Source organism: Marmota marmota, unplaced genomic scaffold, assembly GCF_001458135.2.
Source record: "Marmota marmota marmota unplaced genomic scaffold, marMar, whole genome shotgun sequence".
In the NCBI taxonomy this organism is placed as follows: domain Eukaryota; kingdom Metazoa; phylum Chordata; class Mammalia; order Rodentia; family Sciuridae; genus Marmota; species Marmota marmota.
In genome coordinates this window covers 7209764-7237204 of record NW_026000153.1, presented here as the reverse complement: position 1 = coordinate 7237204, position 27441 = coordinate 7209764, and the positions used below count along the sequence as shown (strand labels likewise).

Genomic DNA, 27441 nt, shown 5'->3' with positions numbered 1-27441 from the left:
CATCCATCACCATAGTAGATGACATCAGAGGTGGGCCAAGACATGGGCTGCAGGCACCAGAGGCACCTGCTTCACCCAGGTGTTCATGACACACAGGGCACTTCTGCAGCACCTTGAGTTTATTTACCACTTTTCCCTGTCCCCACCATCCTAGGGACACACAGACTTCCTAAATACTTCTCCCTGCATTGCCTGGCCAGGGTCTGCAACCGGTCAGCCCACAACCCCAAGAATCCACACCTCCATCCCAGGGGCTTCCAATCCACCTCTGCTTCCTTAGCAAGTCAAAAGTCCCCAGTTTTTGTTTATGTGTAGTTGGATTTAACCCAATTGAGGAAAGCTTTGACTTTTTCCAGTTTCTTCCATCTGCCTATTTGCAGATGCTAAAGTGAGCTGTAAATTTGATTTATTCCAAAATTTCTACCAGTTTTCCCTTTATCTCATCTAGAATAACAGTCAATTGTGCCTCTAATAATAAGACCCACAAAGAAATGGCCCCACATCCTGGAAACCCAAGGAGCTTGGTACTGTGAGGTGCACTCAGGCCCTGACTGCCCATCCAGTGAAATGGTCACTTCCCAGAGGAAACTTGCTGCCTAAGCCCTTTTGTTTGGAATAATCCGAGTCACCCAGGCCAACCCTCTATTCTGCAGAAAACTTTCTGTGACATGTGTCCCCTGGGCAGGGACTCTGATGATAAGCAAAGTTCACTGCTTAAACATGGTTGATTTTGTCCCTGCTCCAAGCTGTGAAGTGGCCCTCCTTTATGCATGAAGGAGGCTTTACCTATAAGACAGGCTGACCCAGCCAGTCACACTCTGGCCTCTTTAGGACCCCAGGAGGCAAGGCTCAGTTCAGGAACTGGGGACAGGACTCTGCCTAGCACTAGGATTAGGATCAGGTTTTAGGTTAGAGTTAGGACATAACCCATCCTCCCCTGTTGCTGGTATTGCTTATTATGGAGACCAAGGGCCTTTGTCCCTGCAGCTGCTCCTATCTGAGGCAAAGGCTCTAACTGTCCATTAAGGAGAGAACAGACCTGGCTGGATACTCTGCACCTTGTGCCTGCCAGTTGGCAGGCCCTGGAGAGATTCTAGGGCTCAGCCCTGACCTCACTGCTCACTCGCCCTCTCCCTCTCTCCTTCTGTCTGGGAGTGACAGCGGCATTAGTAAAGAGGCTGGTGAGACTGGATACACAGAGGCAGCCTATCCTGCCCTCCACCTCCCCTGCTCAGGGTGTGGCACTGGTTCAGGGTGGTTTCAGGCTTCTCTGACACCTTTGGTTCCCAGTCAAGGATGGAGATAGGGAGATAGGACAGTTCCTGGGACCTCTAGCTCAGCTGGGACTAGGTCCTAGTTTATCCTGCCTTCTAAAGATAGAAATACAGAACACACATGCACACATGCATGGGTACATGTTGTGAATGCGCACACACACACACACACACACACACACACACTTTCACAGGCTTTTCCTCTCATAACTCAAAACCAGAGAAATCCTTCAGAAGATTTCAATGATGGACAAAACCCCAAAACAGGCTAGACTCCCACCTGGGGTAAATGGCAGTGAGAGGAGGCACAGAGCCCAGGCTAAGTTGGAGCTTGCCACACCCACATCCCTGTTTCCCAAGCCTGAGTTCACTGAGCAGGCATGAGCCACAGGCCCATCTTGAGCTCTCTAGGGGTGTAGATGCAACAAAAGAGCAGGCAACTCCTGAGGAAACCTGGGCAAATTCCCCATGAAGGATTTTAGCTCTTCCACATCTGCTGTGGGACCTGATTTCCACCCCCTCTACTAGTACAGACACCAGTCAGGTGATTCTGTCCAATTCAGGAGGAAAAGAGACATATTCTCATTTCTCACTTCATTCTTTGGTGCCCGGGCCACTCATATCCTGGTGTTTGAAATCTTCCATTTAACGTCAATCAATTTCTCCTCTAGAATTTCCCTTTTCATTAAATGGCAATAGTGTTCCCTCAGTCAGCCAAATGGGAGACCTGGTGTTATCCCTGACTTCTAACTTCTGCTGAATGTCACCTGCCTCCTTCCCTCTCCAGTGCCCCCTTCCCAGGTTGAGCTCTAGCTCACATGCACTGGTGCAGGTCTTCGTCCATTCAGGACACTCGATCTCATTAGACTCTCTTTAGTGGCCTCCCGATTTCCCTCAAGGTTCCTCCAGTCCACTTCCTTCTTAGAGGCTATGGCGGCTTAGAAAGGGTGCAAATCTGCATGTGGACGGTGCGCCCCACGCGCCGTTCTAGTGTTCTTGCTCATGAAGAAGAAACTCGGGCAAAGAGTCGCCGGACTTTGGCTGGCAGCTATCCCACCGTAAGGGAGGCTGCAGTGGGTTCCTTGGACAGGCGGGTGCCTTTTGCTGTCCCTGCGGCACTGAGACCTGGGATTCTTCTCGGATGGGGCATTCCACACCCCAGGCCTAAGCTCGCCAGCCCGCCGGCTTCCTCCGAACTTTGCTGGTGGAAGAGAGCCAGGACCTGAGAAATAGGACCCGGGGCAGTGGGCTGCAGACTGAGTCCGATCAGGGGAACCGCCCGGCCCCAGCCCTGGTCCCGGCCCCGGCCCCGCCCCCCGGCGCCGTCATTGGCCGCGGCGGAGCTGGTGGACCCACAGCTCCGCACTCCGCGGCTCCTCTTCGGTTAGGTCCGGGAAATCTGGGGTGGCGGCGGGAGGCTGCCCGACAAGTCAGGGCTGGACAGGCAGGGACCTGGACCCTGCGCTCTCTCGGCCGCTCGCCCTCACACCCACTCTTGGCTGCCACACCGGGCGCGCACTCTCACTCCCTTTCCACACGCAGCTCCGGGACGCAATGGACGCGGCACTGCTCCACAGCCTGCTGGAGGCCAACTGCAGTCTGGCGCTGGCTGAAGAGCTGCTCTTGGACGGCTGGGGACCGTCCCTGGACCCCGAGGGTAGGCGGGAGGCGAGAGGACAGAGGCGGCGCGGGCTCCTTCCCCGGCGCCCCCGGTGCCTCCAGGGCCACGCGCTCTCAGCGCCCGGCGCCCTGAGTCTCACAGCACCCTGCGCCCCAGCGACCCCTCTGTGATCCGCTCTGCTCTCTCCCGTCGCCAGGTCCCTATTCCTACTGCAACACGACCTTGGACCAGATCGGTACTTGCTGGCCCCGGAGCGCGGCTGGAGCCCTCGTGGAGAGGCCGTGCCCTGAGTACTTCAACGGTATCAAGTACAACACGACCCGTGAGTGTCCATCGGCCCTTGGCTGCGGGCTCTGCACCGGCCTCCCTTTAGTGCAGTTCAGGGAGAGGGGAGGGTTCTGGACCCGGTGTCGGAAACCTGCAGAAGGCGCAGTATCGCACAGCTTCCAACCTCAGTAACTGTGGGCAGTAACCATTCCTGGACTCTGGGTGGAAAAAGTCAAGAAAGAGGGAAGGGAATATTTCCTCCTTTTTAAGGTCAAATCTCTCCTACACTGCTACCTGAAGTTTCCCCATTAAGGCTTCATCTCTTCCTTTAGGATGCTCCCTTGACCCTGGAGCCGGTGCGGTGGGCGTATATATGCTTGCTCTTCTACCGTGTCCCCCACCCCCCCGTGGTGATTAGATTCTTCACTACTGGAGAAGAGAGGGGGAGGTTAGGAGGCAAGAAAGATGGGGTGAGCATATATGTTGGGGAGATCATACAGAGCATAGACAGGGGAGCTAGAGGTACGAAGTGTCACCTCTTTCCTAACCAGATGTCCCCAGGCTGGCCCACAAGTCTGTGAGTCAGGCATAGTAGGCAGCACTACTCCTGTGTGGCAGCTCCAGGTAATGTGTGGGGTCTGAATCAGGTCCACCCCCACCTTCTAGAGAGAACAGCCTGCCCCTCCTTCCTCCTGGCAAATCACTGCTGGCTGGACACTGAGGAAGAGGGTGGCAGAAGAAGAACACCTCTAAATGAGGTGTTCAGTGAGGGTTCTGGTTGTGGCAAAGGGTATGTGTGTGCACGCGCATCTGTGCCTACGATTGCCTTATGTCTATGCCCTGTGGAATGTCTAATGGGAGCCAGATGTGAGGTCCCTGTGCAGCTGTAGATGCAGCGATCACTGGCCCACAATGAACACCCTTCACATCTCCAGCCTTCCCCCAACAATAGAGCCCCCCCCCCGCCAACTTGATGTGGGGGTTGTTTGTCTAAAGTCCCTTCCTCAAATCATTGTATCAAGCCCTGAGTGTCCACATCTGAATGGTGGCCCAGCTCCTCTGTTGCCACACATATACATATGCACGCGTGCATGCATGCGTACATGCTTGTCCGCGCATTCCAAGTCCTTCATGGTGAGTGATGGTTAGAAGGCAAGATAGCAGGCTTGCTGTTGGTGCCAAGCTGCACTCCCCAGCTGCACCAGCTGAGGGCTCTGGTGGACCCAGGGAGCAGCCCTACTCTGTGGAATCTAGGGCAAGATGCTCCTAATGGAAGGGACTGGTAGAGGTAGTGGGACCTCTGAGGAAGGCTTCCACATCACCTGAGATCCTGCTTTCTATCCAATAAAATAGAACTCTTTAGGAGGAAGTGAGGTCCCCAACCCAGGAGGTATGCAAGCTGGAGAAATGACCTCCCAGTTCTCATGTTACAAGACTGTTTTTTCGTGTATTCTGTGAGCTTTGTGGAATGAGGCAATGGAGATCACTGTGCCTGATTCAGTCTGTGCTCAGCAACTAAGGGTCATCCAGGGCCAAATAGGGAAATGAAACTTCTCAACCCACAGCCTATGAGCCTGAGGGAACCCTACCTCTCTGCTCTTTACCCAGCCTGGCCTATTTCCTGTTCTCCCCAGTTAGCCTGGAAACCCCACCCCCTGTATCAAGGGCAGAGTCTGGACTCTTCAGAGCAGAAATGAGCACAATAGGATTCAACCAATTTATTGAACACCTATTATGTGACACAAGGCATTGGCACTGTATTGAGGGCCTCATTCATAATTGCAGCAGACAAAACTAATATACAGTGATAAGCCCTGATGGGGGAGGGAAGGGGGAGGAGGATAGGGACAGCACATACCAGACCATTCACATCAAGTCAAACTTGAAGCTGAAAAAAGGCCGGGGCACTGGGGTTGATAAATGTGGTAGCAATTATCCCCTGGTGTCTAATGAACAATTTTCTCCACTTGGACCAAAGAGCTTTCTGCACTGTAACTCCCAGGGAATGAGAGGAGCATGGGGTTGGGGTGGGGGGCATTGCCATTAACAGGCACCTGGGGCTGGAGGACAGCAGACAGTCAGCCCAGGTGGGAAGAGCCAAGGCAGCTAATGGCAATGAGAGTTTGTGATTGATTGATTTCCTGCCTGCCCTGGCCAGCCAGCTGCTGCCTCCTCCTTCTCCATTTGCCTTCATTGTCTTCCTTTAGAAAGAAGGATGCAGACAAAACAGCCCTGTCAGAAGCCTGCAGGGCAGTCTGGGCTCCTCTTCCTTCCCCAGTCTTCATATACCAAACCCCTCCGAAGCCTCATTCCTTGGAGGGCAGGAATCGCCCAGATGGGAGAGTAGCTTAGGCGGTGGTCCCTGAAATCTTTCAACTCAGCAGAGTGCAGGGAAACTGCCACAAAACAATCAAGGGCTGCTCTTTGTCCAGGGGCCAGATTCCACCAAGAGAGTTTTGCACCCGAGATCCCACTCCCCATACACGCTGCTTGTATGTCCACATGGCAGACAAGAACACTGAGGCTGGAGACATGGAGTCACTTGTTCAAGCTTCTAACCAATCCTATGCACCAGTGCAAGCAGGGAACCCACAGCCCTCACTTTTAACCATGGGGAAAGTCTGCTTCCAAGAGTGACATGTTGAATTTGGAAGGCAAGCTTAGGGGACAAAGGAAGCCTCTAGGCCTGGAGAAGTGGGGGAACTCAGCCATCTGACCTGCAACTCTAGGGTCAGGTTGGATTTATTGGGCCAATGCAAATAGGCATAGGAGAGTCAATCTAGTTCAGGGAAAATGAGTAAAGACCCAGATATGGAACTGTGCTTTGTGGCTGGGGACTAGTGAGCATCATGTGGAGAAAGAAACAGACCAGAGAGGCAAATGGAGAGCTGATGATGCACAGTATCACTGTCAGTGCAGGATGGAGCCTGGACAAGCTCAGGAGCAGAGGGGACACTCATTCTTCAAGAAGGAAAGGAGTGACAAGGGGTGCTGTACCCTGGGGTCGAGCAGAAGGCACTGGAATTAACAAGGTGGGAGAAGGAAAGGTGGAGGGGCACGGATGACCCAGGCACACAGGAGACTGCTGAGCACAGTGGGAGATGTGCTGACATTGAGAAGCTGAAGGAAAACCTTAGCAGAGATGCCAAGGAAGCAGCTGGCTGGGTGGAGAACAGCCCCAGAGGGCACCACGGGTGGAGGGAAGCCATCTGGTGGTTCTCAGGATGTGCATGAGCGAGTCTCGGAGGCTGGGTCAGAGCTTTGACTGGTCTCACCCAGAGACCATCTCTGGGTGCAGCAATGGCCCAGGGAAGGGAAGGGACTCTTGCAAGGTCACCCATGCTAGTCCACATTAGTAGCTGTGTGCCCCTGCAGTGTGCTCACACTACCATGCGCTTTCATGTCTGCACTGTTGTCAAGCTCATTAATCCTTATATAAGCCCCTCCAGTGATGGGAACATAGTATTATCCTCATAGTACACCTGGGGAAGTTAAGTGACCTAACTCATAACAGAACAAGGATTTAACCAAGGTTCTGCTGCTTCCCTGGCTCAGAAGCTCTGCTGGGTTAAGCAGAGAGAAGAATTTGTTAAGAGCTTATGGAATCACAGAGTGGGTTGAGAACCAGATTGGAGGCCCTCATCCAAGAACATGGGATGGAGTAGAGCCAGTGAGGGAATCCCTGTTCTCCCCAGGTGGCCATGCCAGTGCCCCCATGCCACTGTCAACTCAGGGAGATACACCTTATTTGAGAAGATCATGACATTGCCCCTGACCTCCCATCCCACCATCTGGGTCACAATCCTGCTGGACAACTGCTCTGGGGACTTAAGTGCCTGCAGCCCTTACTGGAGACACTTTCTCTGTCTCTCTTGTAGACGCCAGTTCACTAACTCCCTCTAGCAGGTGCATGTTTTGGGTAGAGGAAAAGGGGGCTCTGGGTCACATGCCTAAGCCCTAGCTGCAAGGGAGCCTGGGAAGGTGAGGACTTAGCACTTCAGTTCAGGGGCAGGCAGTGGCCTCTGCCTTCACCTAGGGTTCCATGAGCCCAGCTTTAATGTCTGGTCACCAAAGCAATCCTGAAGGTCCATACATGGTATAACCTGGGGCAAGTCCATCCCCTTCCTGGGCCTCTGTCTCCTTGTCTGTAGGGAGCAGGGAAGTGGGTTAGCTCAGCAGTGATGCTCTGTTCTCCTCTGACCTCCCCCATTCCACAGAGATGCCTCTGAGCCCATCTCTGAGTGTGTCTCTCTCGTGTCTCCCTCTGTTTCTGTATGCCATTCTGTCTTCCTGTCTCTGTGTCTGAGTATCTATCTATTCTTGGTTTCTCTCTTGTGTTCTTTCCCACCTGATTGTCCCTTTCCAGATCTCTCCTTCCCTCTATCCCTCCCTATTCCTTCTCTCTTCCCACTGCACCTCCATTTCCCTCTCTGCTCTATCCCTCATTCTATCTGCTCTGCCCTGGAACCTTCTTTTGCCTGTGCCTATGGTCTTTGTGACTGCAAAGAAGGGTCCTGCTGCCTCCTTCCGGGACAAAGCCCACTTTCCTTGGCAGAACTTCCAGGTGCAGGCTTGGCCTCCTTGACCTAAGGCTCCTACCATTCCCTCCTGGGAACCCCTGGTCCCGTCTGTAATGAGGCATCTACTGGACAGGGAAGGAGAGCGCACTCCACCTAACCTAACCTCTGGGGAGTACTTTGCAGAACCCCATTCTAGAGACATGCCAAAGCACTGGTGTGTCCTGCTACATCAAGAATGGCTGCAACAGTGCAGACATGGAAAGGAGGGGTGGTGTGGCCTTCTGTCACCTCTGAGAGCCCCTACAACTCTGTGGCCTCTGAGTATTGTCTTGGGAGGTGGCCATCTCTCTGTCTAGACTGAAAGGATCTCATCCCCAAAGGGCTCTGGAGACAGCCTCTCTGCTCTTCTAGGGGCTGCTTCCAGTGTTGAGGGAAGAGCATAGGCTATTGCCAGCCAGAGTCTTCTACAGTATCTCACAGGAGCTGTGGGCTGGAAGAAGATTCTAATGCCGGTCATGCTGCTGCCTGCTTGTCACCCATAGGAAGGATTTTCACCTTCTGTGGGCCTTGGTTTCTCTGTCTGAGGTGAGGCAGAGGTGGAGTTTGATGACATTTCTTGGTTTAGGGAAACCTCTGTCTTAGGGATCCCCTGTTCACCTTCACCTCCCTTCCCAGGAGAGAAGCTCATGGAAGGAGGTGCTTACCCCATGCTCTAGCCTCTGCTGTGCTGGGCTCCTTCCTTCCAGCCATCCCTAGCAGTGAGCTTGGCTCCACCCACCCTCTGGCCTCTTTCTTGGACCCAACTGGGTCTTTATTAAATTGCTCAGTGCCTTTGTGACTCAGCTTCCCCTCTGTCCCCTGTAAGTGTGGACTGTAATACCCACTGTACCCACTCAAGGATGGCATCATGAATGAAAAGCCCAGTGAAAATAGAGAGCTGGGCATTCTAGAAGCCCCAAGTGGGCCATCAAAGCCCAGAGAACAGTGTCCAAATAATATGAAAGAAATGTCATAAAAATGTCCGAACCATAGATGTCCTAGGCAGATGAGAGGCCTTTCCCACTTAGAGTCTGGGTTTGGCAATGGTAGATTCTCAGTCTCTCTCTCAACATAGCACCCCTCCTAGGTCAGACTGGGTCTAAGATTGGATGAGCGTCACCAGCTGCCTGTTCCAATGTGCTAGGATTGGATCAAGACAGAGTGTGCAAGGTAGACCCCCCGAGCCAGCTAACCGTAGTCAGCCTGTGGTAGTGTGAGGGCTGTGCAGGAATGTCAACTCAGGGAGATACAACTTGTTTGTGAAGCTCAGGGGAATGTGATATTGGCACCATGACATTGCCCCTGACCCTCCACCCCACCAAACTCTGGCCACACTTCCTCAGTGGTCTCTTAAGTTGGGGTGAAAAGCAATTGGTCATGCCCCAGAGCATCATTGCCCAGTCCAGGCAGTGGTAGCCAGGCTGGGAGCAGATATTAGCAGGGAAATCTTTCCCACCAAAGTTAAGAAAAGTGACTCAAAGTCAAGATCAAGCCAGACAAGGAGATGGCAGGATCTGGAACCTTCCAACTCCAGACAGTAATGGGACTGAGCGTGGGCTATCTGGATCCTAAAGCATTTTCTTCTGATGATATGGATACTGTGTGGCCAAGACCCTGCAAAGGCGGCACAGTAGCTGTGACTTCTTTACAGGACCATCAAGAGAACGGCTGCAGCTCAGTGTGAGCCAGGCAGAAGTGAGCAGCTGGACCCTCAGGAGGGCTAGAGCAGTCTTGGAAACCACCTGGAGGAACTGGGGCTGCTCTGGGCAGGGTGCAGTAGAGTTTTGCTGTCCGTGGTGCTGAAAGTTCTGGGCCTCTGTGCTGATCTCGTTCTTTCAGTAAATATTGCTTCTGGCCCTCCCCACCTCTCTGCCATCACTTTCTCTCTCTCTATCTCCCTTCTTGCCATTTTCTTTCCATTAGCCAAGGACCATACTGCTTTCCCCACAGTTTCCTTTGATCTTTCCTCCCTACCTCACCTGTCTTTGCACTGTTTCCACTGTAACTACCACCAAAACTGTTTCATCCCAGCCCCTGTCTTCCATGGTCCCTGTCTCAGAGATAGAGGCGCCAATCTAGGGAGCACTTGAAAGTAATGTAGGCATGTTTGGAGTTGCCATGGCTTGGTGGTTCATTGGCATTCAGTAAATTGGGAAGCCTCACACAACCAAAAACTTGACTCACCTGAGATGCTAATAGCATCATTGGGAACCAATTTACTTACTTTTCCTGAGACGGGAAACAGAGGCCAAGAGAGATATGACTTAGCCATGGTCATCTAGCCAGCCAGGGTTAACACTGTGTCTAGATTATAACCCCCATCTCCTAGCCAGGCCTTTGGACTATCCTTGATGAGTCACTGAACCAAGAACTACTATCAAAGTGTTAACAACTGACAGGGGGGAGAACCTGTTGCTTCAGGGACTTTTAACAGGTCAGGGCCACTCTGGGGATAGGGACAGGCTACCTAAACTACAGAGCCTTGAACCACAGAGCCCTGCTGTGGAAGACCCCGCCTGCACCATTCAGAACCTAATGCCCCTGGCAGGCCACATAGCACACCATCAGCATTGATCCTCAGCAGGGGCACCTGTGTTGTTATGGTAACGAGTACCCACCTCGTCTCCAGCCCCGTGGTTCTGGCGTTGCCACCTGCCCTCAGTCTTTCCATGGCCATCCTCCTGTGGTTCCTGAGGGGAGGGGCTCTTCCTCCCTTTTATCCAAAGCTGTGCCTGAGGGCTCGGTGCCCTCATTAGCTGCAGCGGACACGTCTATCTTCCGGTCTTCTGGATCCCAGTGTCTGTAGCCAGAACCTCAGTCCCAGACAGGGCTGGGCCCCTAGAGGGAAGTCCCTCCCATCCCACATGCCACATCTCAGACCCTGCTTTTCAAGATTCAGCCAATCCAAACCAGTTCAATTCAACCCACAGGGACTCAATGGCTTGTTGCTGAGAAAGGGGGGACCCAATGACTCCAATATGAGGGATCCAATGACTTCAGTATGGTCTCTGCCTATTTGTCTGTCCCTAGGGATCTCAAGTCTGGGAGCAAAGAAAAGGATTAGGTCCAAAGAGACACAGTCCATAGAATTACGACAATCTATCTGAAATAGATTTTTGCTTTTCATACTATGGATTGTGGGACAATAGTGGACTGTGAAATCAATTTAGTGGGTCATGACCAGCATTTGTATATGAAATGAACAGAATACATTAGAACAGAATAGAAAGAAAAACATTGTAGCGGTTTCCAAGATACATTTCACTCTGTGAAACTGGATTTCAGGCAAGTGTGTGTGTCTGTGTGTATGTGTGTGTTGGATCATGATACAAAAATGTGTTATTGTGGCTCAAGAACAATGAAGTGTGAAGGCCTATGTTCCAAGAGGTAGGAATATATAGAAGGTACTTAGAGGAAAAAAAGAAAAGATTGCTTTAGACCTGGGATTTTGGGGAAGGATCCATGGAGGACGTGGCACTTGAGCTGGGGTTCAAGAGAGAGGAGTTTGCTGTGAGTAGTGAGTGGGACTCAGGAGGGTGTTTAAGGCTGGGCCAGCACAGAGCGGGGTTGTGCCAGGCCTGTTAGCACTGCGTCAACTGCAAGGGAGAGTGGGAGACGTGGGCCTGGGTGTTGAGGGCCTTGAGTATCATGTCAAGAAGGTTGGACTTTATTCTTAAAGCAGTAAAGAGCTATTTGTGGCTTTTAAGCAGGAATCAGCATGGTTGAGGGGTCAGGAAAAGCAGCAGGGAGGCAAGAAAAGACTGTCCAGGCAAAAGGACTGGAGAAAGTGCTGAGAGAGGGACAGGAGGAGGTGGATTGCAGAGCAAGGAAAGGAAGGGACAGAATCCATGGCACTCAGGGGCCTCGAGGCATTGTTGGGAGGACAGAAAAGCCTTCCCTTTGCAGCCTCTCCATCCTGACCCCACTCCCTTCCACAAGCCCACTCCTAGTCAGTGTCCCCACGAGATGTCATGCTTGGGAAACAGATATTCTGAAGCCCTGACTTCAGAGATCCCCCACACTTCTCAGAGAGACCAGATTCACACCTGGACAACTCTGACTGTCACAAGACAAGGGCTGGAGTGTGGGGCTGGGGTGAACAGGACTGAGGGTGCTCAGGAGAGAGAAATCAAGGGGATGGGAGTAATCAGGGAGGCCTTCCTGAAGGAAGGGACCTCTCCCTGAACTTCAGGAAAACTGGATACCTATGAGCACTTTCCAAGAAGATCGTTGTTTCTGCCCTTTCAGCTCTCACCCAAATTAGGGTCTGTTTCATCTCACCCCTCATGCACCTCACAGAGACTCTAAACCCCCATCAGAAAGACAGTGTGCATCTTACAAAGGATCTGCCCTTATTCTTATCTGCCAGGATACCTTTATTCTTTCCTTCAGTGACGTCACTGGCTCACATGTGGAGACAGTCCCCTCACCTCCCGCCCACTTCAGAATCACAATGTGGAATGAATGTTTGTGAGAAAGATGTGCATCAGAGGTCCAAGACCACCTGGGAGCCAGTTGCCAGGGACAAGGGTGAGGGACAGGTCTCCTCTCCTCAAGGGTCAGGATAAGACCAGGACAATCCCCTGACTGACTCCTTCAACCAGCCAGAGACGGGCCTCACGCTGACAGGCCCCAGAGGCAGGACTAGGCTGGCCATAACCCTGAGTTTGAAAAATCAGAGCTCAGAGCACCAAATTAAAGAATAATTAAGCTAATAGAATCTCCCCGTTGTTTTTGCTCTCTGGCAAGTGCTCCTTAATAATTCCATTGCTTTTAACTCACTGTCGGCCCAACGGAAGTGGGTTTTTAAGTAACTTAATTATTTCAGAACTTGCTGCTTCCAAATACAATCTAAGGTTTCCCCCTCCAGCCCTGTGACTTGGTGCTCTGTGAGCTATTTATTTTCATTAGCTTTGTATTGTATATCGAACATAAGCCAAAAAGAAAAAATACACAAAAAAACTGCCCATTAGCCAGAGCAGAACCCTGGTACATATCACCCCCAAACGATGCACTGTTCAGAATTGCAGTCAAGAGGGGGCGGCGAGGCAGCTCATGGTGTAATGCAGAGCGGAGGCAGACAAAGGGCTCTGGGGGTCCTCTGGAGTGGGGAGGAGGCCCTCCTGGTTGGAAGTTAAGGGCACGATGTCCCCAGGGGGTGGCTCAGGCATTAAACCTCCACCCACAGTAGTCAGAGCTAGGACCGAGAGAAGGGCAGGTACCAGCAGCTTTCCTCCTTTGTGCCTTCCCCTTTAATCCAAGTGCACTTTTCTACATTGGACGTTAGACGTTGCTGCCTTTTCATGAACCATATTCCAACTTTAAGGAGGATGCTGGATCCCGAACACTTGGAGACGTGGCACGGTGCTCTCCCAGGCAGCGGCAGCTCAGGGGCAGGAACACAGCCCAAATCTCCCTCAGGCCTGTTCACCTTGACTTAGAAGCCCAAGGGTCACGAATGCAAAGCCCAGAGGCAGACCTGGGTTGCACTTCTTTTTTCAGTGTCCTTGGCCAGCAGCTTCATCTCTTTGTGCTTCTGTTTCCAGCTTCCTCCCTATGAATGGGTGGATTCTGTGTTAGTACCTACTTCATAGGGTATCCCTATTGTCCTACCCTGTCTCAGTAACACTGTGGTGGGAGTCATGAGGATCGAATGGACAAGCATCTCTGAAGCATTTAGAAGAAGAACTGGCACCTGGAAACATACGCTATGCCCTTGGTAGCTGGTGCTAAAATGCAAACACTCACACTGGGGAAAAGAACTATGGAACTCATAAATACAAAGTGACCAAGGGAAGGGTGGCCATTATTTATTCTGCTAAAGGCATCAAACCTTTAGACACAAACCCAGTGCTCACAATTGGGTGCAGTTTACACGTAAATGACTTTTACTTAGATTTTCAGAGGTGCCTTATATTTCTGGACCCAGGGAAACTAAAGAAGGTGGACTTTATCCTGCAGGCACCAGGCAGCCAGGGAGGGTTCTTGAGGCGTGGAAGTGACCCGACTCTTGGTGACTGAAATCTTTTGTAGGGAATGCCTACCGAGAATGCTTAGACAACGGGACGTGGGCCTCAAAGATCAACTATTCACAGTGCGAACCCATTTTGGATGACAAGGTAAGTATACCCCCCACAACTGCCATGACCCTGGTCCTCATATAGGTATTAGGACTAGGGTTGAGCACAGAGGATCCCAAGGGTGACAGAACCAGTTCTGTGTCACCCAACCATTCATTTGTGTGCCTCATGCCCGTATCCCTATTGTCCTACCCTGTCTCAGTGACACTGTGGTAGGAGTCAGGAAGGGGGACAAGGGGTCCCATCTCCAGGAGAGCTTGGGCCAAGGCAGCATGGGACACAAAAAGGAAATGACCACATGACCAGTGCTCCCCAACATCTAATAGGCTGTGACTGCACACCCTCCTCCTCCCCTGAGCCCCGGTTTCCTCATCTGGCATTCTGATTTTGTGACTCCATGTGAAAACAAGTGTAGCCTCCCACAAGGCCCATCCCCCAGGAAGCTGGGTCCTTTATGCTGGGACCTCTCCTGCTCTGCTCCACTATCACTCTAGAGAGACTTGTTTTTTTTGTTGTTGTTGTTGTTTTTGCTGTGGTCACTATAGTGCTGGCCATTGATCCCAGGCCCCCCATGTGACAGACAAGCACTTTATCACTGAGCCACACCCCCAGCAAGCTGTGCCTCTCTCCTGATCCCAGCGCCATCCTCTCCTCTCTCACCCAACACAGTCCTCAGTGGGGGGGGGGGAATTTTTGCCCCAAATGAAGTCCCACTCCAGAGGAAAAAGCATTTGCCTCCCCTGAGGAAGTGAGGCCACAGAGGGGCAGGCAGGGGGTCATAAGGTTTGGATAGAAAGAAGCTCCGGCCAGCTCTCTGTCCTCATTTCTTCATTCTTAGAGGCCAAAAGTCAGTGGTGACTGGAAGTGGGGGTGCGGTGGGGCCTTGACTCACCCTGGCTGGAGGGAGTCCACTGGCTTTGTTTAGAATTGCCAGTACCTGACGATAACAACAAACTGACTGACGGACAGTTTGAATGTCTAATGCTCCGTTGATGCTGGACTCCCTCTTTGCTATACTCAGGGAAAACCCATCCCCAGGCATCTCCAGGCTTCCCATAGGTCACTGCTTCTGAGGTAGGAAGGCAGGTTGACACTAATGCACAGATGTCAGAACTGAGGCCCAGACATGAACTAGCTCACCCTCAGGTGCTCAGCCATCTGGGGGCTCAGCAGAGATTCAACTCAGATGTGGCATTATAGAGCCACATCTGGCTCTTCTTTCTGAATCTGTATATATGTTTCTGGGATATCTCAGAATAGACCATATCCAAATGTGCCCCCCCTAAAAAAAATGCATGTTGGGAGGCCTGGCCACAGCCAATTATAACAAGAGCCACCAAGACCAACAGGAGTGAGCTCATGGAGACTGAGGCATGGTGGTGACACTTGGAGCGTCTGCTGCCCCCAAGGTCAAGACACACAGGGATGGGCATGGCTGGAGTACCCAGGCCCACCCCCACATGTTCATGGCCCCCGTCTCCCGTGTCTGTCTGTCTGTCTGTCCAGCAGAGGAAATATGACCTGCACTACCGCATAGCTCTCGTTGTCAACTACCTGGGCCACTGTGTCTCTGTGGCAGCCCTGGTGGCCGCCTTCCTGCTTTTCCTGGCTCTGAGGTAAGTCTGCCTCCCAACCTGCCTTCTCTTCCTCTTCATCTCTCCTGGACATCTCACCTCTGCTCTGAGCACCTTAGAGCCAGTTGACAGAGGAGGGATGGGCCTGGTGCTGGGCACTGACCATCAGCAGGCCTGTGGGATGCCAAGCAGGCCCAACCAGGGCCTCCATGGTGGGAATTGGCTCCTGGGGTAGCCCTATCCCCACTTCAGGCTTGGTCTCTACCTGGCCTTAGGGTGACTTCAGTCTCAGCTGACCCTTGAGCCCCACTGAACCCCGGTCCCAGCCCCATCTGAGCTCTGACCCCAGGTGGACTCACCCCAGCTGACGCTGGCTGACCCCTGCCCGGGGCCTCTCACAGGAGCATCCGCTGCCTGCGGAACGTGATTCACTGGAACCTCATCACCACCTTCATCCTGCGAAACGTCATGTGGTTCCTGCTACAGCTCATCGACCACGAAGTGCATGAAAGCAATGAGGTCACTGCCCGGGGAGACCCGGGGCTGGGCTGGGGGTCTGGCTCTGGGGGATATCCATTCTCTGCTCGATACTCAGGTGCAAAACTAAACGTGAGCTCACTTCCACCCCAGTCACTGTCCCCCCAGGACCAGGGAGGCAGGGGCCAGGGCTGCCAGGCCAGGGTCTTAGGAGCTGCATAAGCCTGACTGGTTTATTCCATTCCCGTCTCCATCTTGTGAATTCGGGTGCCTTAGAGAAAAAGAGAATAGAACTAACCTCTGTTGAACTCTCTCTCAATGAATCCCAATGAGAGACGGCTAGGGGTCATTTCCTCCTTGACACAGATGTGGAAACTGAGACCAGAGAGGTTCAGTGACTCTCTCAGGTCAGTGCTGTAATGATGCCTCCACATCATGGGCTTCCCTTGTGTTAAGTGTCCACCCTGGATTTGTGTCAACTGTGTCCAGGTCATTATAAAACTGTAGACTAGACTGGGGCCAATACAGCTCCTCAGCACACCCATGAGAGAAAAGGCATGAGGCTTCTCCACACTTTTTCCTCAGAGGGCCTGAATCTCAGCAGACACTAATCCGGTTTGACCCTTAACTTGACCTTACCCTGAGTCAAGTTCAAACAAATTTAATCAGATGCCTTTAGTACCAGTGAGACATCCTTCACTTACAGAAAAGGCCAGGGTCGGAGTAGGGAATTTTTACCCTCCCACCTAGAAAGCAGGACTTTCTACAATGAAGGAGACAGACACTACACGGGCCAAAGATCAGGGCTGAGACCACGGGGCAAAGCAGCAGAGCAGCTAGCTGCTCAGCACAGGAGGGTTATCCAGGAGCCAGGGGTGTCAGAGCCAAACAGGGAGGAGCTGAGTGCTCCCTTGACCCAGGGCTGGCTCACACCCCAGCCTGCTGTCCCCACCATTCTCCATGTCCCAACCTTGGCTCTGAGTTGCCCTGGGGTTGAGTCAACAAGAAAGAGGACCAAGTCGGGGCTTCCAGGCTTGGAGGTCTGTGGCCTAGACCTTGGCTCTGTTTGGTCTACTCTGTGGCTCTAGGCACATCAAGGTGCTGGGGGTGGGGGTCACCTTGCTCAGAAGGACAGGTACAAATCCACTTCTGCCAAGGAGGCAAATCAAAACAACAGCCACACTCACAACCACAACACTCCTCCTTGGTGCCTGTCTGTGCCACCCTTCACTTCCTCTTACCATCCCTTACCATCCCTGTGTCAGTTACAGCTCAGGGAGGCACAGCGACTTGCCCCCTCCAGAGCCAGTGCTGATGGTTCCAAGTCCAGAATCCCAAGCCACAGGCTCTGCAGAAACCCTCCTAGGCTGCAGCTCCTCCCCACACTCCCTTGACTCTTCTCTCACTGGTTTTCTTTTTTTTTTCCAAATGAAATTTCATATCCCATTCCTTGAGAGCCAGCCTGACTTGCTGTGAATTGAAGGTGACCTGGAACGTGACGGTGAAAACACAGCACAGTTCAGTTCCAGCCTTCCAGCTCCCCTCTTCCTTATTAAGAAGAGACATTGAGAGGAGTGGGGAGATGTTAAACCCATAGGCACCAGGGAGAATGGCCCCTCAGTCTCAGGGGGAGGGTGAAAGAGTTGGGGAAGTGCTAACTTTTTTGGAGTGAGATTCAGTGGGGTTTGATGCCACATCCATCCACCCACTTTGGGCGGCCCACACCTCGCTGTCCTTCCTGGGCAGGTCAGCCCTGCTGGGCCCCAGGAGTCCCTGACAACCCCTGCCCCATGCACAGGTCTGGTGCCGCTGTATAACCACCATCTTCAACTACTTTGTGGTCACCAACTTCTTCTGGATGTTTGTAGAAGGCTGCTACCTCCACACCGCCATTGTCATGACCTACTCCACTGAGCGTCTGCGCAAATGGCTCTTCCTCTTCATCGGATGGTGTGAGGCTCCCAGGAGTGGCAGGGCCCCATGGGGGAGGGGGCACTGCTGAAAAGGTCCTCTCCCCTCACCCTGGTCCAGTGGTACAGAGGAAAAAGCCAGGAGTCCCTCCAAAAGATGGTCCACACCTGGCCCTGCTCCCTTGTCCAGAGTGACCAGTCCAAAGACTCTTGTCTCTGGCTTCAGAAAAGAAACTGGCCAGGTCCAGTAGCACTCACCTATAATCCGGGCCACTCAGAATGCTGAGGCAGGAGGATCTCAAGTTCAAGGCCAACCTTAGCAACTTAGTGAGCCCCTCAGCAACTTAGCAAGATCCTGTCTCAAAAAAAAAAAAAAAAAAAAAAAAAAAGGACTATGGGCATCTCAGTCCAATAAAGTGACCCAGGGTTTAATTTCCAGTTCCAAAGAAAAAAAGGAAAAGAGAGAGAGAAACTAGATGGTTATACCTTCCTGTCACAAAATCTCCAAAAGCACATCATTCCCTGCTTGAAGAAGAGAGAAGGTGGGGTAATCCAGGAATGGGGCATCCCTGGGCCATGGATGGCCTGCAGTTGGGAAAGCAGAAATGTAGTCCCAGAACCCTGTGGTCCCCTACCCTGAATTCTACAAGAGGGTCCCTGTCCATCTATGTGTCCCCTGCAGCACGTGTCTGTCCTTCTTTCAGGCATCCCCTGCCCCATCATCATCGCCTGGGCAGTTGGCAAACTCTACTACGAGAATGAACAGTAAGTAGGATGGGCCGCCATTTGGATTGTGGGTTAGCACAGGTCAGCCTGGGGCTCAGGCCAAGCTGTAGCCATGGCAGGTTTTCCTTCCTGGTGTCCTGAGACTGGAAGAAATATCCTCATTCCCAGGAATGCTTGCATGGTGGGTTTCAAGGCACCTTTGTTGAATTCCATGAGGAGCTGTGGTTCCTTGAAGTGCCCAGTATGTGTGGCTCTTTCAGCCATAGAGATGTCTTCTTCCTCAGAGTTGGATGCAGCAGATCTGGCCAAGAATCTGTGGATGAGACCGAGGTCTCCAGGCTCTCTATCCAAGGCCGCATCAATGAGCATTTGATGGGGTTCCCCCAAGAGCTTACTTTTTTTGTTTTATCTTAAATTGTATTTATTTCACTCTTATTTGTGTGTGTGTGTGTGATTTTTTTAATGTTGTTATTTGTGCATTATAGTAGTGGGGTTCACTTTGATGTATTCATATGCCTATAGCATAATTTGGTCCATTTCAATCCCCTCTCTCTCCCCTCTCCCGATCCCGTTCATTTCCTCTACTGTTCTTCCTTCTATTTACTTGTTGTTTTTTCAACTGGTTCATTATAGTTACACATTAAAAACAAAATTCACTGTGATACATTCATTCACATACATAGCATAATTTGGTCAATGTCATTCCACAGTTTCTCCCCTTCCATCCCTCTTCATTCCCTCTCTATCCCCTTTCTCTACTCCACTGTTCTCCCTTCTATTTTCATGGGATCCCACCCCCCCACACACACTTTTTAATTCTTTATTTCTCTCTAGCTTCTGCCTATGAGAGAAAACATTTGAACCTGGACTTTTTGAGTCTGGCTTATTTCACTTAGCATGATAGTCTCCAGTTCCATCCATTACCAGCAAATGACATAATTTCATTCTTATTTATGGCCAAGTAAAACTTCACCATGTATCTATACCACATTTCCTTTATCCATTTGTCTGATAACGGGCACCTAAGCTGGTTCCATAACTTGGCTGTTGTGAGTTGTGCTACTATCAACGTTGTGATGCATGTATTGCTATATAGTATGCTGAATTTTAGTTCTTTTGGATATATACCAAGGAACAGGATAGCTAGGTCACATGTGGTTCCATTGCTGGTCTTTCATGAACTCTCCATACTGCTTTCCAAAATGGTTATACCAGTTTTCAATCCCACCAACAATATGTGAGTGCACCTTTCCTCCACATCCTTATTTACAATTATTGTTATTTGTTTTCTTGATGATTTCCATTCTAACGGGGGTGATATAAAATCCCAGTGTAGTTTGATTTGTATTTCCCTGATTGCTAAGGATGTTAAATATTATTTCATATACTTGTCCATTTTCATTTCTTCTTTGGGGAAATTTCTGTTTAGATCATTTTCCCATTTATTGATTGGGTTTTTTTATGTTTTTTGAGTTCTTTATATATTCCGGATATTAACCCCCTATCAATGTAGCTAGCAAAGATTTTCTTCCATTCCATAGGTGTTCATAAGAGCTTGCTTTTTGACACCACAGTCTCTTCCTAAGTGCAGTGACCTATCCTAGGGTCCTCTCTGCATCAGAGTCTGGTACACTGAGCCATGGCCCAGATAATAGCTCTGCCACAGGCCAGCCAAGGAACAACCAAGAAGTTAGCTGTCAACAGCTGAGAGAGGGGTCCCTGGGGACCATTAATCTCTGTGTGCAGGTCTCTATCGCATTTCAGGGGCTGCAGAGTATTTAGGGGTTGGGGTAAGGATGTGGTGGAATTCCAGGAGCTTAACATTAGGAAAGGCTCATAAAGGTAAAAGGTGCCCAAGACTAGGTCTGACTTGGTAGGTTGTGAGCTTCCTGTCAAAGGGGGTGTTCAAAAAGAGACCAGAAATTCAGGCAGCAGGGGAGGTTCCTGTCTGAGGCTGGTGTACACAGGATAACCTCTGAAGTTGTGACAGACATAGTTTCCTAAAGTCAATGGACCCTCCCTGAGGTCCAGTAGTTGCTGGCAGTGCCAGATTGAGACCTGGCCCAGTCCTTCCTCTGGACTCTCAAGCCTCTCCCTGACCAGCATCCCCAGAGAACAAATCAAGCCCTTGGCAGCCAGTGAGGCCAGCCAGGCAGCAGGCTCCTTCCACTGGGTACAGAAGGCTCAGCTCAAAGCCTGAAAGACCCAGCTCGGGCAGGAGGAGGCTCCACCTCCACATCTGTTGCTTTGTGTAGCTGAGTGTCTGGACACAGAGCAGCAGGTTCTGAGCAATGTGGGAACAGGTGGCACCGGGCAGATAGGTCCTAGGCCACTGAGGGGAGCCCAGATCCCCATTCCCGTGCTCCTGCATGCCCAGCCCTGTGTCCTGCTGTCTGCAATGGAGTGGGGGACTGAGGAGGAGACTTTCCCTTGGTCTGGCTGGGAAGATCAGACCCATCCCATGGAGGAAAAGACAGCTCTGGGCCAGGTGATCAGTGGGGCTGGCGCTGGGGCTGTCCACAGGCTTTCTAGGAAAGAGCAACCCTGAAGATGGGGCTCAGGAAGGGTCAAGCTGGAAGATGAGCTGGTTCCAAGTTGGGAGCGGTCCCCCTTGGCCCAGCTCAGCAGACCATCCACTGCCACCCCATCTTTGCAGGTGCTGGTTTGGCAAGGAGCCTGGCGACCTGGTTGACTACATCTACCAGGGCCCCATCATCCTCGTGCTCCTGGTAGGTCCTCAGTGGGAAATGGGATGGGGCTGGGGCCCTGGGAGGACAGCAGAGGATCCACCCAAGCAGAGATGCATGGAAAGATGTCACCTGGGCAGCCCCTGGCAACCCTGTACCTTCTACGCACCACGGCAGTTCCCAGAACCACCCAATTCTCCCTTCTTCAGGCTCTGGGGAGACCTCTGCTCCTCTCTGGACCTCAAGCTCTTTCTCTGGGTGGAGGCAGGGACTGGCTGGTGGAGTTCTAGTACCTTCCCCCCATCTGACTTCCCCTTGCCATGTACAATGCTGAGACAGCCAGGTGAGCAGGCAGCTGGGGGCAAGAGTAGGGTGTGCAGCTTCTGTTCAGCCCAGACCTGCATTCCTCTCTGCCCCCAGCCACCCCCTCTGGGGTGCCGCCCACCACCCCAACATGGAGCGGCAGATCCCAAATGCAGCATAATGAGCAATTGTTCCTTGTCCAGCTCCCCGCCCTTTGCCAGTATATTCGCATCTCAGGTATAATTGCCACCACATCTTTAATCCACAACGAGCTTTAATTAAGATAGAGTTTAAGCAGAGGCTGCTGCAGCAAAAAGGACCCATTATATATCATACATTAAAAAAAAACATATAAAAAAGCCCCATAAGAAATTGGCATTTACGTAAGACTTATTTCAGGCTCGGTAATTTCAGGCTCCAGTATGTACTGGCTTCCTTAAAGGGCCACTGCACCCTCTGAGAGAGCACAATCCTCCTCTCGTACACAGCAGGTGCTCAGTGGGGCTTTCTTTTGTCTACCATGGAGACAATTACTGTTTATCTCTATTTCCTTACTCTCCTCCTTGTTATGACTTCCGGGATTCATTGGACCCCTTCTTTGGATTGTCCTTGATGTCTGTCAACTGATGACTAGGAAGTTTTCTCACCCACTGCCTGAAATTCCACCGTCAGGGCTTCACTCACGTCAGAGGCGGAAGCAAGTCCTTGTCAGAAGTGGGGGGCGGGGATGGTCCTTGGACTCCGAGATGCAGTGATGCCGTGAGTCACTCACCCCTCAGTGTGAATGGAAACCACACAAGATCTGTTCCCTCCCTGCCTGCTGCTGAGGACCCATTGCGCAGAGATAGCGCTTTTGATGAACTGGGACCCAGCCAATAAAGGCTGGTCTGGACCGGGGCCAATGGTAGCTCCCTGCTGTAGGACTATTGGCCAGGTAACAAGGAAACACAAGCAAAGGAAAGTGAGCTGTGTCAAGACCCAGCTCCCTGCCTCCCTGAGCACGCCCCCTTCTGTGGCTTCATGCCCACCTTGCTATTGGACCCAGCTATTTGCACCGATGGGTGCTTCTAGGTTCCAAGCTGAGCACTTCCACAAACTCTGTCTGCACGACCTCCATTCCTCACATCCTTGATGCAAGAGAGAAGTAGGAATTAGGCTCCCCATTTTATAGGCAAAAACACAGAGAGGTGGAATGATTTGCCCAAAGTCTGAACCCGTAGCTGGTAGAGCTATGTGCGGCTGGGGCAGGTCTCTCCTCTTGTCATGCACCTCCTGCCTGTTGTCTCTTGGTTGGAGATATGCCTGGCATTCCTGCCTCTTCACTGGCTACATTTCTGCTGCTAAGACACACTCATTTATTTCTGGATTCTGGGAAGTGAATTGGGTGGTTGATTTGCAGGAAGCCTGACTCTGGCTGGTTGTTGTCATGGGAAAGGGATGTGGCATTCATCAGGTCAGCCCAGAGCATAAAGCCTTCCATGAGTATTCCACGCATGCTGACTCTCAAGACAGTGGCTTATCCTGGCTGGACAGATGAGGAAGCAGAAGCTCAGAGAGGTTAAGCAACTTGCCTAAGGACACATAAATGCAAATTGGAACAGTGTTCATTCAATGGAGGTTCCCCCTGGGAAATTAACACCCCACCTCGCATTTCTTTTTTGTTGTTGTTTTGGTACCAGAGATTGAACACAGGGGCACTTAAGTACTGAGCCACATCCCCGGCCCTTTTTCATATTTTATTTACAGACAGGGTCTCACTGAATTGTTTAGTGCCTCACTCTGTTGCTGAGGCTGGCTTTGAATTCATGATCCTCCTGTCTCAGCCTCCAGAGCCATTGGGATTACAGGCATGCGCCATCGTGCTGGGCTAAAACTCCACATTTCCAGGCCATCCTGTTTTCATTCTGAGATATCTCCTATGACACTAGAGAAAGCCTCAAACTAGGTACTGACCCCTGCAAAGTGACCGACCAAGAGTCCAGGCTAGCCTTCTACAGTGTGTGGTACAACTGGTCCGTTCTGGTGATGCCTGGGCTCTGCATGGATGGTGGCTTATGGCTCCTAGCTCAGCTCACTTCCCACCTGCACCCCTGCTGCCCCTGTCCCAAATGCAGACTCCAGGTCCAACCTGCCACTGGCTATCTGTATTTGTAACAAGCACCCGGGTATTTTTGCAGTGTACACCCTGGATCCCAGGCATAGTCAGTTGCTGAGAAGGGAAGTTGATTGTCTGGGATTTCTCCATGGATCAGCCAGGTCCCACCTGCTTAGAAAATTCCAATAGGAAGGCAAAACTCGAGACATCAATGAGGACCAGTCTCCTGAGGCCTATAATACTGACTGGGAACTAGACTAATGAGGCATTCCAAGTTCCATCCTGAGGGACTCCCTGCAATCATTCACCAGGCTCTGCAGAGCCACAGGGGGCAGACAGGTGTGTTCCTGGTGAATGCCTGAAACAGGGAACTGTGAGCTTGGCAGCATGAGCAGGGAGGCCTGAGAGGTGGTACAGAGCCACAGGAAGTCAGGAGACCAGGACGGAATCAAGCAGAGGACTTGCCCAAGCCCTGGGCCCTCCTCTCCTGACCTGGGTTTAAAGACAGCAGGAATTGAGCCTGAAACCACATAAGGACAGATGAGCCAAGGCACCGGGTCTATGTGTCTCTCTGCCTCCTTCCTCCCTCTTTGCCTTCCTCCCTCCCTGCCTCTGCACACAGAGGTTTAGAACAAAGAGGGCTTCCTGCAAGCATGGCAACTTGATAGTGCCTTCACCTTCCAGCAGTGGCTCAGAGACCAGTAAGCTGGATCTGCCCTTGGTGGTGGTAGGTGGGCAGGAACACCCCTGGAGGTTGTGATGTAATCCGGAGAGATCTCTTCTTGGTGCCTCAGATCCCCACTTGTAACACAGGCATGCTAGTTCCTGCCACACAGGATCACTGTGAGGACGAGTGGGCTCCAGACACCTACTGCTGCCCTTGGGTCTCTGCCTCAGCTCCTGCCAGCACCTGAGCTAGGGGTTCAAGACCCTGTGCCGATGACCCCCAGGGCCTTCCTGAGCTCGGATCTATAGTGGGGACCTATTAGAAATTCCCTGTCCCGGAGCCTGGCAGTACCAGCGCCTTGTCTCTGGTTCCTTCTGTTTAGCCCTACATTTTCTTGCGGTGACGTAGGTATAAGGAAAAGGCCACCAAAGCCTATTGCCTCTGCTCAAATCCTGACAGCATCCCCTGCTAGTACTGTGGCAGAGCTGAATTATTTAGGCTTCTGAACCTCAGTTCGTGCATCTGTGGAGTTAATGATTGTACTTGTCTATAAAAGTTACTCATTGAGGAATAGTCATGCAGCGCTTGGCAGAGTACCTTGAATGGTGTTAGGCCTACATTAGTGAGTGCTAGGCCTCTGAAGGCCTGTCCTGGCTCAGGAGGATAGGGACTAAAATGTCCAGACCCCCAATCAGAAGATCACATGGCAGCCTGATGATCAACACCAACTGCTAAGCCCAGCACACACTCTCACTGAGCCTCATGGGAGCACAGGTGGGTCCTCCAGGGACAACAGAGGTGCCAGTCGGGGCTAACCCACCAAGGCAGAGTCAGGATAGATGGCAGTTTGTGCAAAGCAGAGCTCCTCGGGGGAAGCTTCTTCTGGTGGCTGGTCTCACCTGCACCCCTCCGCTGCTGTGGTCCAACACTGCATGTTGGGTAGGAGGTCCTCCAGGGACTCACTGCCAAAGACGGTAGCCATTCCTGTCTGGCTCCCAGGTGATTCCACCTCCCTTCCTGTGCTGGTCTCTTGACCACTGCAGCAGAGCAGCATCTGCAGCCACACTGGCCGCCATTGAGGGTCCTGGCTCTTCCCACCCTGGGCTGCTCTCTCCTGGCCTTGTCTTCCTGGAACGCTCTCCCCGCCTTCACTGGCTAACGCTGCCTTGTCTTCATGTGCCACTTCTCCAGGCTTTTCAGAGCCTTTAGGAAAGATGCAAGTCCTCCCCACCCTCTCCCACCCCCAGCTAGACCACAAGCCCGATGCCACAGGAGCCATGTCTACCTATCTACTTCCTGATATGCCTCTCTCTCCCTGCTGGTGCCCAGCACAGAACCTGGCAGGTGGTGGGTTGGTTCACTGAATTAAATCATGATCAAATCATACTGGACCCAAGCTAAACAAAGTTAGGGTGCAATTGTTGGTGCTCACTGAAGAGCTAGGATAGTTTTCTTTTGGGGTGGAGGTAGGGCAAGATGGCGTCCAAAAATGGATATCGAGAGAGCTGGGCAGGGGCTGGGGTCAGAAGGCTTCCTAGAGAGGGAAGAAGGCTGATGCAGATATTGCAAAGGGGGAGGCTGAGGAACGAGCTCATGAGGAAAGAAGGACTCAGGCTGCATATACCTGGCTGAGAAGGGTTGGGGCCAGCATCACTGACTGCCTGCCTAGCGTGAGGAGGGGCCAGGTCCTACCTCCCAGAGGCTCCACACTAGACCCCTGCCCTGCCCTTGCCTCAGTACAAGGAATAGGACCCTGTAGGCAAGAGGTGCTCAGTGACCACTCGTTGACTGAATGACTGGATACACAGACGAATGAACAGATGGATGGACCAGAGTGTATGGATAATTAAGTTAGTGAGTCCAATACTATTTAATGCAAGGAAATGCGATAAAAATGAGAATATATTTTGATTCCAACAGTCTATTCTAGAGAAGTCAGGAAGAATCAGAAAAGAACAACTTCTTTGTATCACATAGGAATGACCCGTCTGTTAAGGTGACATATGCCCCATTATCCAAGGGAAGGGGTCAGAAACCCAGGAGCTGGAAGTTAGGTGCTCCTTAAGCAAAAGCAGGCAGCCGGCCATGGGCACCTTCGTGGAAGGCCTCCCCAAGATCCCTTCCCCAGGGCTCACCAGGCCACACACTGATATGAGAACAGCTGGCCAGGACTGAGGGAAGGTCTAGCCCTCCTGTCCCTGAGCCACCCTCCAACTTAGGGGACCCTCTGAGTCCCATGGTGTCTTCCCATGACCACCAATGGGATCTGAACCCTAGGGAGATTAGAAGGACCCAGCCCAAGAAGCAATGGATGGTCCTGATGGAGACTCTGCACACACGTGGTGGGTGGGGCTGATATGCATCTCCCTCCGGCCTGGGAGCATTTTCTGAAGGGTCCAAGGTTGGGGCTGCTCACACTTGTTCCTACCTGCTTGCACCTGGAGTCAGATGAAGAGAAACTCGGGGGCACCCGTGTCCCCACATATACAGGCACACTCTGAGACAAACACACACAAGCACACAGCAAACAGACCTATTCACCCACAGCAGAACACACAGAGGGACAGTACACAGCCACAGGGAGCAGCCAACAGGAGACTCACGTGGCAGGAAGCTGACTCAGGAGCCCAATGGGCCAGTTGGAGCCAGAGGTTGGGATAGCTCTGATGCTGAGGGAGGGCTAAAAGTGAAGATGAATGAGGCCCTTCCAGAAGCCTCTGAGTCTGCGGGCAGCTCATTCATCTTCCTCACCTGGGGATGCCAAGAAGGCTCTGCAGCTCAGGGTGCAGGGTGGTGACAGATCAGTCCTCCACTGGGCCACAGAGTTATGAATCGCTTCATCCGGCCAGTGCACCCCCGCCCAGGGGGGCTGATAAGACTTCAGGCCAGCCTGGAACAGTGACAGTGCAAGGGACTCAGAGACCCTCAGTCAACAACTGGGGACCCTGTGGCCAAGAGAGGCAAGGACTGAAGCAGACTGCAAGGCCTGACTGTTGTGGGGTACCTGAGTGGGGCAGGGGCTGGGAGCTTTCTGAAGTGTCTGCAGAAGAGCAGCTGCTGTGCTCTGGCTCACCACCTTTAGATGCTCCTCCCTTGGGGCTGGGGGCAGAGAGCAGGCCCATGAGGCTGCTCCATGTCCTGTCCAGGGAGGAGCAAAGGCTGTGGGACCTGGGCAGGTGCTGGGTGACGGGGGGGGGGGGG

At 52.0% G+C, this 27441-nt stretch overlaps 1 protein-coding gene across 4 annotated transcripts in view; it reads left to right on the top strand.

The window, feature by feature from the left end:
• Nucleotides 1-27441, top strand: part of Crhr2 (corticotropin releasing hormone receptor 2) — a 46877-nt gene that overhangs the window by 15797 nt on the left and 3639 nt on the right. The window contains exons 1-8 of one of the 4 annotated variants that reach the window (XM_015490193.2): nt 2645-2931; nt 3092-3217; nt 13755-13840; nt 15308-15417; nt 15777-15894; nt 17651-17804; nt 18467-18527; nt 21145-21217. In XM_015490193.2, the coding sequence (XP_015345679.1) occupies nt 2829-2931; nt 3092-3217; nt 13755-13840; nt 15308-15417; nt 15777-15894; nt 17651-17804; nt 18467-18527; nt 21145-21217 (831 nt within the window). In that variant the 5' untranslated portion in view covers nt 2645-2828. Of the gene's footprint in view, nt 1-2644; nt 2932-3091; nt 3218-13754; nt 13841-15307; nt 15418-15776; nt 15895-17650; nt 17805-18466; nt 18528-21144; nt 21218-27441 lie in introns of those variants that run through there. The other 3 variants (XM_015490194.2, XM_015490192.2, XM_015490190.2) reach the window with 3 other exon arrangements.